At 30.4% G+C, this 14,009-nt stretch overlaps 1 protein-coding gene across 1 annotated transcript in view; it reads right to left on the bottom strand.

Annotated features, from left to right (window-relative positions):
• Positions 1-14,009, bottom strand: part of LOC114330189 (uncharacterized) — a 51,385-nt gene that overhangs the window by 6,469 nt on the left and 30,907 nt on the right. The window contains exon 5 of the mRNA XM_050646863.1: positions 4,968-5,124. Within this exon, the coding sequence (XP_050502820.1) occupies positions 4,968-5,124 (157 nt within the window). The remainder of the gene's footprint in view (positions 1-4,967; positions 5,125-14,009) is intronic.

Below are 14,009 nucleotides of genomic sequence, written 5' to 3' on the forward strand. Positions count from 1 at the left end.
GATATACAGGGTGTAACAAAAAGGCAGGTCATACATTATATCACATATTCTGGGACCAAAAATAGTTTAATTTTAACTAACTTACCTTAGTACAAATGTGCACATGTACAAAAAAAGTTACAGCCAGCCCTTTGAAGTTAGAAAATGAAAATAGATTTTTTCCAATACCTATATCGAAAAATATTAGAAATTTTTTATTGAAAATGGACATGTGGTATTCTTATGGGAAAAACATCTAAAAAAAATAACAGTAAAATCTGTACATCCCATAAAAATTTTATGGGGGTTTTGTTCCCTTAAACCTCCTCCCCCAACTTTTGTGTACGTTCCAATTAAATTATTATTGTGGTACCATTAGTTAAACAAAATGTTTTTAAAACTTTTTTGCCTCTAAGTATTTTCTCGATAAGCCAGTTTTTATCGAAATGCGCCTTCTTTTTTAATATGTTTACATTAAAATTGTATGGCGGTTTTGTTCCCTTAAACCCCCCAAATGTTTGTATATGTCCCAATTAAATTATTATTGTGGTACCATCAGTTAAACACAATATTTTTAAAAAAATTTGCATCTTAGTATTTTTTCGATAAGCCAGTTTTATCGAGATTCGGCTTCTTTTTTAATGTTTCAAAATATACCTAAAAAATTTAAATTATAAATAAATTATTACTATGTACGTCTCTATAATTTTAGTTAACCATTTACAAATAGGTATTTGATTTTACAAATATTTCGATAAAAGCTGGTTTATCGAAAAAGTAATAAGAGGCAAAAAAGTTTTAAAAACATTATGTTTAACGATATTAATTTAATTGAGAAGCCCACAAAATATGGATTTGGTGGGGGGTGAACAAAACACTCACAAAATTTCACTGTTATTTTTTTAAGATGCTCCTGCCATAAGAATGCTAACTGTCCGTTTTCTATAAAAAATCTCTAATAGTTTTCGATATATTGGAAAAAATCGATTTCGATTTTGTAACCTCAAAGGACTGTAACTATTTTTATGTGCACATTTGTACTAAGATAAGTTAGGTTCAATCGAACTATTTTTGGTGCCAGAATATGTGATTTAATTTATGACTTGCCTTTTTGTTACACCCTGTATAATAGAAGGTTAAAAACGCTTTTCAAAAATATTGAATTATCATTATTAGGTACATATATCTAACTTTTAAAATAATAAATATTTATTTAAAACTTTTTACTCCTCAAAAACGTCCGTCAATAAATTAAATTCTTACGGGAGAATAACGAGTAAAAAAAAATAATAGACCAGGGCATTTAGTATTAAAAACCCCGAATAAATAAATTTTTAAATACAGCACCTAGAGACTTGCAGTTTTTTGTATTATGTTCAGGATGACGTCAGGAAAAAAGAAATGCATAATTGCACTATAAAGTGCATAAAATACATCCAAAATTGCATAAATATAAAAATAAAATCAAAATCAGTATAATAAGGAACAAAACTTATTATTTGGGGGCTTTTGGGGTCACTGAATACGATTACGCCATCAGAACTGATCCTCGGATCACCTGGTGCCCAAGGTCACGGCAAGAGACGTCATCTTCTGGAGTTTCTATGGTTTTCGGCATTAAATCGATGCAAACGGATTACTCACGAGTTTTAGGGGTCGCTAAATACTAATATTATATCGGAATTGACCTCAGGAGTACCTGGTGCCCAGGGTCGTTACTAAGGCACGTCATCTTCTGGAGTTTCGAGGGATTTTGGTACTATATTGATGTAACTGAACTACTAAAAAAATGTGCTTTGAAAAAACATAGCTTATAAGAAAGTGAAAAAATGATTTATGCATGAGGTGTCTAAACTCAGCAGAAGCAGAATTGTAGCTAATGAAAAATAGGTTCATATTCGTCAAATTTCAAATCTAATATTTCAAAGTGAAATAACCAAAACATGAAGGACTTTTTAGAGAAAACTCAATTCAACTTTTTTAAAATGTTTAAAAAAAGTTATTTTTGTTTTTTTTTAAGTTTGTAGCATCAAAAGTAAGCAAGTTACGCTTAAAATAAAGTTGGTCGCTTTTTTTTGGGTAAAAAATCGTGAAAATCACCCCCTAATTAGTATCTCAAATGAAATTAATCGTTACCGCTTCACAAGCTGCTTTACTTTTGTACTATTTTACTCCAGTCAATGACAGCAAGAGCAGGATATTACCTCCGAATTCTATCCTACTGCATGGATTTTAATAAACTTTTGGGAATTGCCTCTACTTATCTCCTGATTCAAAGTCTACCTTAAACACTATGGCGCTTTTATCGTGGGGGCGGTTCCCACCCCTTCCCGGGGGTGGAAAATTTGTTGGTTAAAATAATCACGAAATTGGCTAGAGAACCTAATTCTAAGCAAAAACTGTTCTATGATTATTTTTTGAAAACTCAATTCTTTTTGAGTTATTCGTGGTTGAAAATTGGCCATTTTCATTGAAATAATTTAACACCTTTTCGAACGGTTTTTTTGCGAATACCTACCTTTAAAACTATGCACTATGCATCTAATTAAAAAACCTATATAAAACATTTTTTTCTACGGATGGTATACAATGTGCAACTTCTCTCACTACTTACATACATTTAAAACGAACAATTTCTCACGCAGTGAGAAAAGTCGGCCATTGCAATGAGAAATATTTTTTCTCACGGGTTCTCGTACGGTTTTTCATATGATCGCCGTTTCCATGGTAACATGCACAATACAAACACAATTAATGTTGTCAAATAAAAGGTCTTGGAGCAAAACTTACCAGGAATTACCTCTCAAAACTGTTCGAAAATAACTGTTAATTAAAATTTTAAATAAATAGCGTAAGTATATAAATTTTAAGAATATTAAATACCTACAGGTATATTTATTCTATTTCAATTTATGTATATAATATACGTAGAAGCACCTAAATTATTTATTTATTTAGAGTAACATTTATTTATTATAGTGTTATTTATATGTTCAAAAAGTTGGCTGGGTTTAAAATAAATGGTTAAAAAAAAAACGATCAAATTATAGAGCGCATTTTGAAATTTTTTTAAAAATCTTCTTTTTTCTCCATATAACTTGAAAGAAATACAGTAATGAAAAACAAAACAACATTTATATTTAAAAAAAGACCCCATATTTCTGTACGGTCTCTTTTTTCGCATCTATTATCATTTTCGAGTTACATGGAGAAAAATGAAGATTTTAAAGGAAATTTAAAAATCCGCTCCCTAATTTGATCTTATATTTTTCAAAAACCATTGATTTTAACTTTTGAACATAGAAATAACACTATAATAAATGGTATTGTATATAATAGTAAAACGATGTGTTTACATTTTGGTGGATGAGGGGTTAAATATATTTCTCATTTTTTCCTAAAATACATTAGTCCTCAATTTTTTTTGTAGCATATCTCGCTTAGTATAAATGTAATCGACATTTAATATTGCTAATAACTCAAAGAGTCTTGAGTCTTCTAAAAAAAATTATGGAACAGTTTTTGCTTAGAATTAGGTTATTTTGACCAAAAAATTAATCCATCTCCGTGGTTATTATAACCGCCAGCAAGATAAAAGCGCCATATAGTGTATAGGGTAGACTTTGTTTCATGAGCTATTCCCTACTTACTGTGAAAATATCAAGTAAATCGATGTAGTAGGATGGAATTCGGAGCCAAATACCCTCATTGACGGACCTATTTATATAATCTGTAAGTTTTATGGGTTCAAAGTCCTCAGTTTTGAAAAAATTTGGTTCTAAAGTAAAATTTGCTTCTAAAGTAAAATTTTTTTAATTGTTAATTTTGAGAAAAATGCTTTTTTTTAATAACTTAGTGATACCAAAAATTTCAAAGAGTAAAAAAATGTAGGTTGTACTTTTCTAAATATTTTGAATTTTAAGGCAAAAATTGGTTAAGATATGGCTGTTCAAAATTTGCATACACTTGTGGTTAGTGACTCGTCCAAGCTCTTTCAACTAGAGTCCTTTCAATAATAACCACTTTGAACCCATGAAACTTACAGGTCATATTATAAACAATACATACACGAGTACAGCAACTTGTGAAGCGGTAACAACTAATTTCATTTGGGATGCTAATTAGGGGGAAATTTTCATGATTTTTTTACCAAAAAAAAAAGGAACCAACTTTATTTTGAGTGCCTTGCTTACTTTTGATGCTATAAACTTTTTTAAAAAATAGTAATAAAGCTTCTTTTAAACACTTTAAAAAGGTTGAAGTGAGGTTTTCCCAAAAATTGCTTCATTTTTTGGTTATTTCACGTTGAAATGTTCGATTTGGAATTTGACGAATATGAACCTATTTTTCATTAGCTACAACTCTGCTTCTACTGGGTCTAGAGACCTCATATATACACCACTTTTTTTCTTTTTTATGTTATATTTTTGCCAAGTACGTCTTTTGATAAAATACTTATTTTTGAGTTATTTGCGAAAAACAGCATAAGAACGTGTTTTTTTTTGTTGAAAAATGAACATATTCAATCGCAAATAACTCGAAAAATATTAGTGAAAAAACCCTATGGGACAAAAGTTGCTAAAAATTACTTAGTTTAACCATTTCCGGACTTATTTTGCACGTCATATTTTTTCACCCCCGAGAATGGCTGGAACTCATTCCCAGGGCAAAAGGGCACATCGGTACAATATCACGTTTTTTTATTTGACATGTTAGCTGTGTGTAAAATGTGTACGCCAAATTTCATGTCAATCCAAGCGGTTCTTTAAAATTTAGAGGTTTTCCCATATTTTACCGTCATTTAATGGACTATAAATGATTTGTGGAAGTTAAATATAAAAATACGTTTATTACGAAACGAAAAAATATGTGAAATTAAGGCCTTCTTAACTATATCATTTATATACATTTTGTATTTAAAAAGATGCAGAAATGTAAATTTATTCCATTTTGAACATGATGAAAAATATTTGCCATTAAATACTTACTTTAAAAGAATCAGTTTTGCAATTCTTAGATTGATTTAGAGCAGATCCGTTGCTTTTCATTTGTTGATACAGTATTTCTATTTTCTGAAAAACTTGTTGAATGTCTTCTATCTTCGATGTTATATTAACTAGAGTTGATGTTTTAAGAGAATCTAGTCTGAAAATATATAATGAAGTATGTAAGTATATATGTATATGTAAGGAGTACGTCAGAGTTGTATTCTTTTACTAGTACCTTTTAATATATACGTGGAAAAGATATTCCAAATTGCTCTTAAAGAAAGAGTAGTGGTTTCAAAATAAACGGAATCCAAATAGAAAATATGCGATATGCTAATGATACGACAATAATTCTAACACCAACCTTAAAGGATATGCACCATATATTAGACAGGATTAACGCCACTGGTAAATGTTTTGGGCTTAAGATCAGCGCAAGTTAGACTAAATGAACCATTGAATTAACCAATTTTAAGAGCCGTAGGTTCCAAACGAGAACTTCTCAGCATATTTAAGGAAAGAAAAATTTCCCACCATCGTCATATCCTTAGGAGAAACGGTATTGCAATCACAAACTAATCTTACAAATAAAGATACAAGGGCCCCAAGACCCAGGAATAAAACAACACTCGGGGCTAAGAAACATAAGGGATTGGCGTAATATCATAGACGTAGCCACAATATTTCGAAGAGTCGAAAACGGCACTCTACAAATGGTTTAAAAACTACATAAAGCCGCCAAGGTGCCGCTAACCACATGGCACATAAAGAAGAAGAAGCAAAGAGTTCTGAGATCTGTTATACTAAAAGAATCGACAGGAGAGAATAATAAACCCACCTCTTTCGAAAGCCATCTTATAACGAAAGAGGTTATAATCTCCTTCTCACAGGCATCTTTCAGTGCGTCACAGTTTTTCGATTTCTTTCTAACGCATTGAGTTGCAAGTGAAAGAAAAAAAGGTACGTCTGTGATTAAAATCATTTATAACATTTATTCTAGTTGTTGATAGATGGCGCTATAATCGAACAAAAAATGATTTATATAATATATAATAATATTATTATCTACACGACTATAATCTGTACAATTTATAAGACTATACAAATCAAAGAACGTACCTTTTTATAAATGAAATAAACACAATTGATTTTTTTTATACCAAATTACGATTCTGACAACTGTCAGATTTAACTAAAATGTCATGCTATGATTCTCTACATTCTTAAAATCATATATGTATTACGTTATTAATGACACACTGAAAGACTGAAAAGAACTTTGAATTATAGTCGTATACATAGATATGTAATAGGTAAATAATGGGTAAATACCTAAATAATTTCTTTTCCGATTATAGCGCCATCTATCAACAACTGGAATAAATGTTATAAATGTGTATGTATCACGGACGTGCCTTTTTCCTGTCACTTGTGTCGCAGTGAAAAATGCCTCTGAGAAGAACCATACCATCGTATCTTACAGGATGATTGATTAGTGTGATAAAGCTCAGTAGATCCGCTGTAGTAATAGAAAGCAATAAAAGTTAATAACAAAAAATGTAGCCAACTTTGAGCTTCACATTACAAAATTAGTTAGAATATTACAGGGTGTTCGATAACATAGTGGCAGATCAAACTTATGTTTTTTTAAATGGAACATCCTGTACTTTATTTTATATTCGAAATCCAATTAACTTCTCCATCACAAAACTATAAAGGTTTGTTATGTTATACAGGGTATTCACAAAGTTATAACCAATTTTATATGAAAATCATGACAAGTTCAACTCCCTGTATAAATAAAAAATAAGCACAACGGCAATGGTTTATTGATGCTATATTTTTTTATTTATTGTCACAATTTTCAAAAATGACTGATATTGCAAATTTTCTTTATATAAAACACAGAGTGAGTCAAAACGCAAGTAGGTACATTATTTTCTCAGTAATTCTAAACGGAACACCCTGTATTTTATATCCCTATTGGAAAGTACCATTACCGTAAATTAATTTATATAACATTCCCTGTGTCTAAATTTATTAGTTTTCGAGATATTTTCATTTTTAGGTAGTACATTATTTTCTCACTAATTTTAAATGGAACACCCTGTATTTTATATCACTATTGAAAAGTACCATTACCGTATTTTAATTTGTATACAACATTCCCTATGTCTAAATTTATTAGTTCTCGAGATATTTTCATTTTTCAATGGACCAGTAGCGTGGCCACTCAGATCACCAGAATTGAATAAACCGGACTCATTTTTTTGCGGTTACGTAAAGAATGAAGTTTATAAAATACCTCCAACAACAAAGGATGAGATAAAAAATAGAATACAAAGTGTATTTCAAAGTGTCAATTTACAAATGCTTCGTATAGTGTAAGTAACTCATTCAATGGCCGTTTTTAGGCATGTATAAAGTATAATGTGCTCATTATTTTGTCATTTTGAACACCTTATGTACCTAATTAAATATTTAAAATATTTTATGAAAAGTGGCTTTTAATTTTTTCAAAAATGTTGTGTTTTGTGTTCATGGTTTTTTTTGTAAAATTTATTACCGATAAATTATTTTTCGTTCTTTATTTGGTACATTGTTACATTTACATACAAGAGTAGTTTTTAATTGTTTTCACAAAATGTTGTATTCTGTGTTTGTGTTTTTTTTTGTAAAATTTATTACTAATAAATCATCTTTCTTTCTTTATTTACTACATTGTTACATTCCAGTTTTAGACAATTCAGTCATGGTTCACTTAAAATTTGGAAAAATTTAGACACCTAATTAATAATTTACTCTGAAAAATGAAAATATCTCGAAAACTAATAAATTTAGAAATAGGGAATATAATATATAAAAAATAAAGTACGGTAATGGTACTTTTCGATAGTGATATAAAATACAGGGTGTTCCATTTAAAATTACTAAGAAAATAATGTATATGCGTTTTGACTCATCCTGTATTCGACATAAAGAGCAGTGGCGTAGCGTAGTGGGGGCGACAGGGGCGGCACTTTTTCGGGGGCGGCAAAATGTAACAATAAATAATAAAAATATTTTGTATATAAATAATTGAATCATTTTACATTTTTATCGCAACTACAAAGTCGGACCGATTGAAAGGAGCACGGAATTTTTCATTACTTATGTTGTGACGAATTCGGGGAATTCCTTTTCTTTGAACGATGTTTCGTAGCGACTGGCAACAACGTCTATACTGACTTGTGGGAATTCCCCGTTTATGAATAACAATCATCGAGAATGACTTCTATTACATACATCGGCAATTATTTTACTACACTATACGTTATTCGGTGGCAAAAGCTTAAAAAGGGTTCAAAACACACGGTGGAGTGCATCATGTGACATGGCATCATTACAAAGACAATCAGCCCTATTCTGTATCTTTTAACAAATCGAATAGAAATGACCAAGTCGAATCGTAATTACCCAAAATCGGAATGTTTGATATCTATCGCGTCATTTTTGTGTTTGGATTGGTATTCTGTAACTCATATCGTAATCGAAACCTCTGACTTCTATTTCACGCGGTTCTGAGGTGGTGGCAACCCCGCATTAACCAGAGAAATTATTGTTCTGTGACTGGATCTAAATTTAAAATTTGACACCGTTGCCATATCCTCAATGTTTTCATACTTTCTTCATACTATCCTCAAGTTTTGAAAAGTAAATAAAGTATTAGTGTAAATACTGGATGCAAAAAGCTCAAAAGAGGATAAATGGTTTTAAATTAAAGTTAATTAAAATTGATATACAAAAAGATAAACTGATAAATAAAAAAGATAAGTGAAGATAAGAAGTATAAATGGTTTTAAATCAAAGATATTTAAATTGATGTTATTAATGCATTATTATTAATCTATAATTTAAAATCGATATTACTAATAATATGCAATCTTTAAGATTCGATTAGAGCTGAAATAACTGCTAAACAACTTTTCCCAAAAATGGCATCTTTTCTATAATTTGTTCAGACTATGAGCGTTGACTGATAAATATACAAGTATACTGGCATTGTTTAAGAAAGGAGTCTAGTTATAAAATGATACTGGTATAATATATTTATCCATCAACGCATCAGAAGTCTATCGTATGCTATTCTTGTACATTATACCGTTGATTGAAATTGTACAAGAAATAACTAACAAAATTATGGCGACACTGCGAGGGGCAAACGTTCATTCATGTGCCAAGCTAAATAGCAAAGCAAATAAATAAGGTTAGGTCCAAGGTCCAATTCATACTCGTACAACATGTCTAAATTAAATATATAATTACAAATAACACCACAGACTAAAAATTACGCAGCTAAAAAAGGTACAAACACTATAAATAATTATAAAATAAGTAGTAATCAATTATTTTTATATATAAAATATAAACGTCAAAACAAAACAAAATGCGCTTGCGTCAACCACAATTCCGATAATCGAAATCTCATTTCGACAGGATAAATGCTGTCGAAGTGATTTCTATTCACTATTACGATTGTAGAGATTCCGAAGTAGTTATGGAATACGGATTTGGACTATTTCTATTCGACTTGGCCACTTCTATTCGATTTTACTGACTTCTATCATCGAAATGAGTTACAGAATAGGCGTGATTCTCGTCACTTTGGAAAAACTTACTGAGGCAGGTGAAAGCTTAAACACTAGGACAGATGCAGGTGCTTTACTAGTTTCGATGCAGTCATTATCCTTTCTTTGTTTTTTGGGCATGTGACAACCGCTGCTACATGAAGTGAACGATGCACAAAAATATTTACAAGCTTGACCTAAGATTGTGCGCTCAGAAAGTAAATGCTTTGCAGATGATATTGACAGAGAAAAGAGAGGAATGGGCAAATGGCGCTGTAGGTTATGCAAAAAATATGTGTGAAAAACTTTGAATTTCCATAAAACCTAGGAGGCACATAACAAGAAAGCATATTTTTGGTGACGGAACTAGAGATGCTAACTTGTCTTGGGAAAATGAGTTGAGGCGAAAGCTGTTTTCTTCGTTAGCTAGAGTTATTGTAGAAATTAGTGAGCGTTTTCAACAGCTACAGAATTTAACGGATAAGTTTGCTTATGTAACGCCGGCTGTATTATTAGATCCAGACAACACTGAAAGTAATCTACATAGACTACGCATCTGAAGGAATTGACGAGCAGGATTTCAAGATGGAAAGACTTCGACTGCGGACTTTCGTTGCTGTTACAGGTAACGAAATTAAATTGGTTAATGCAGACTCACTTGAATTATTTAAATTTATTGTTAAATCCAAGCTGGAAGATACTCTGCAAAATATTTTAATAATGTTCCGAATATTTTTCAAAGTTGTTATAAGCAATGCCAGCTGTGAGAGAAGTTTTTCAAAATTGAAATTAATTAAAAATTATTTAAGATCGACAATGAGTACTCTAAGACTAACTAATTTGCTTATTTTGTCTATTGAGCAAGAGGTGTATGATGCGATAGACATTGATGGTGCAATAAAAGACTTTGCTCTTAAAAAAAGTAGACGTATAAAGTAGACTGTTCTCGCCGAAAAGTTCTCTATAATTAATGTATGTAATGTATAATATAGTATTGTGTATCATTTTGTCAATCAAAGATAAAATAAAATTTTTATTTTTTTTTAATATAACGCGGGCACATAAATTTGATACACCCTGTATATTGATTTGTAACTATTTATTATTATAAGTTAGTTTTTAAGCAGTGGGTTATCCTTAATGAGTTTTTCCCTGAAGAATTAAAGACATTAGTAAATAAAGTGATGTGAATAGACAATTTGTTTCGGGATTATAATTTTAAAACGGTTGCTTTGTTACGGGCGAGGCCAAAAGCCACAGGTAATTAGTATATTTAAAAAAGTAAGGTAGAGAAAGTTGGAATTTTAAGTCTCTTTGTTTAAGCCCCAAGTAAATTTGTAGAATTCCCGAAAAGTAATTATCATGAGTAGAAATATTTGTTTGGAAGAATGCATGGGTTTTTCGAATGAAAAAAGAGGAATGGGGAGAGAGAAATGTTTCTGATTGGCTTAGCAATTTGGAATAGGGATGAAAGAAGGTTGAATGTTCAGATAGTTTGGAAAAGGAGATTATTATGTGACCGGCATCGGAGAAGAGCAGTCAAAGTTTTCGTGAACAGTTCAGAAGCAAGTACCAGTGGTTGTTAGATAGTGAAGAGTGTAGCTGAAAACTGGAACGAGAGACAGATCAAATTGAGAAGAAATACCTCTTTGATTCTGTAAAGTCCAAGGGAGAGAATATTATTGTAAGAAAGAGAGGAGAGAATTTTGGAGTTTTTTTAACGAGTACTGGTTAAAAGAGGCCTGGCTCGTGTTTTGGAGAATTAGTTGCTGGTATGCTGCTGGATTGATGCTGAGAACGGAGAGGGCTTTGATGGGTAGCCTAACATAATCAACAAGGAAGAGCTGTTTGGGTCAAGAGGAGACATCATTGTGTGTGAATCAAAAGGTCAGTCAATAATTTATGTGATAGATTTTCTTTATATTCAGAAGTTAATTTTTTTGAGTAAAAACATATGAGCTAAGATTCCAATATTTCAAAAATGTAATAAGAAGTATAAGTAGTTTTGCGAATACCTAAATTTGTTTGTTTAGTTTGTTTTATCAATGTTATCAAAAACAAACCGATAAATATTTGTTGAATTAAAATTAATTTATGTGGTAAGAGTTTCATTGGGACAGTTATGCCCACAGGATCTAATTGATAAATTTTCAGAGCATTGCTTTTGATAATAAAAGATATTTGTATGTGCTTATTTATGGTATTTCTATTTATTTCCTTTTCCCATTTTATCCCGATAAGGATCAATTAAGAGATACTGAAACCACGAGAAAGGATAAGTATAACCTAAGATAATTTAGTTATTTTTTTGTATGATAAAAAGGCACCCTGAGATTTTTCTTAATTTTTATGTATGATTTGCGACAATTGACTAATTAATTAAATAAATACTAATTATTATAAAAGTAAGAGAAAGCAGATCATAACAATACATTAAATTAAAATACCTAAATAAGAGGGCGGCAAAATTGTCTTCCGCCCCGGGCAGCCGACACTCACGCTACGCCACTGATAAAGAGAATTGGCAATATCAATCATTTTTGAAAATTTTGACAATAATTAAAAAATATGGCATCAATAATCTATTGCTTTTGTGCTTATTTTAAAACGTTTTTATATACTTGGCTTGGTCTTTGTCACTATATCCGCAAATTTTGTAATCCATTTTAAAAATAGTTCTAAACTACCTAGGCACCTGAAATTTTCAGAATAGCTCAGAACTAGCTAACAATGCAATATTTAACTGCTATTATAAAGGATGATTGATTAGTGGAGTGAAGCTGCGTAGATCCGTTATAGTAATGGATAGCGATAAAAGTTAATAACAAAAATTGTAACCAGCTTTGAGCTTCACATTACAAAATTAGTTAGATTGTTACAGGGTGTTCGATAACATATTGGCAAACCAAACTTATGTTTTTAAATGGGACACCCTGTATTTTATTTTATATTCGAAATCTTCTTAACTTCTCCCGTACAAAAATATAAAGGTAATTTTCTTTATATCGAATACAGGAGGAGTCAAAACTCATGTACATTATTTTCTCAGTAATTTTAAACGGAACACTCTGTATTTTATATCACTATCGAAAAGTACCATTACCGTACTTTAATTTTTATATAACATTCCCTATGTCTAAATTTAATAGTTTTCGAGATATCAATCTGTAATCAAAGTTGGCTACAATTTTTGTTATTAACTTTTATTGCTATCTATTACTAGAACTGAACTACGGAGCTTTACCACACTAGTCAATCACCCTGTATGGATAAATTGATTTTTTTTAAATATAAAACTATTTTAAAAATGTGACTAATGCAGTGATATTTTAAAGTACGTTAATAAATCGATATCTACAAATTGATGGTGGCTCAGTGGCATTAGACTGCAGATCGAGAGGTTCCGAGTTCAAACTCGGCTGTTACGTATCTTTTTTAATTTTTTTTAAATAAATAATTAAAAGTTGATATAATTAAAATTCATATTTCATAAGTTAATTATTATATATAAATATTATACAGGGTGAGTTGTAATTTGGAATAAATTCAATATCTCAAATACTAATTGTTTTTTTGAAAATTGCTTAGACCCTTCGATTAGTATTTCAAATTGTCCTTTTTGACATATAATAATAATGTATACAGGGTGTCCCAATTTAGAGATATGACGTCATCGTTGATTTTCTTAAATGGCAACACTGTTATTTTGATAGCTATTTTGATAGGGTGTGTAAATTTATACATAACTGCAAAACATCAAATTTTTATTCTCTACTATTTAAAGATAATAGAAAATAACATAGTTATGTCTGTAATTTGGAATAAATTCAATAATTCCAATACTAATTGTTTTTTTGAAAAATGCTTAGACCTGTCGATTAGTATTTCAAATTGTCATTTTTGACATACAATAATAATGTATACAGGGTGTCCAATTTAGAAATAAGACGTCATGGCTGATTTTCTTAAATGGCAACACTGTCATTTTGATAGCTATTTGGATAGGGTGTCAATGAAATAAAAATTTCAAATTTTTATTTCCTACCATTTACAAGATAATAAAATAACCAAGTTATGAAAAACAAGTAGTCAAATAATAATTGAATTTAATTATTTCAATTAAGCAAATGCTCATAATGTTACCCCCAGTTATTGTCAAATAGTCAATGGGCAACATTATGAGCATTTGTTTAATTGAAATAATTAAATTCAATTATTATTTGATCATTTCATTCATAGGGGATTCTGACCAATAGAAAGCTACATAAATAACAATTAAACTGATAATTTTTGATAATATCCCGTCGTCAAGTATATTACGTCAGATGCCCTTCGTTGCTACGAAAAAATACATTCGGTGACATTATTGACAATTAACGTTTTAAAAATTATAAAAGTGATGACTTTCAACAGTCAAATAATTATAACAACTGTG

This window comes from Diabrotica virgifera, chromosome 3 (assembly GCF_917563875.1).
Source record: "Diabrotica virgifera virgifera chromosome 3, PGI_DIABVI_V3a".
NCBI classification, from domain to species: domain Eukaryota; kingdom Metazoa; phylum Arthropoda; class Insecta; order Coleoptera; family Chrysomelidae; genus Diabrotica; species Diabrotica virgifera.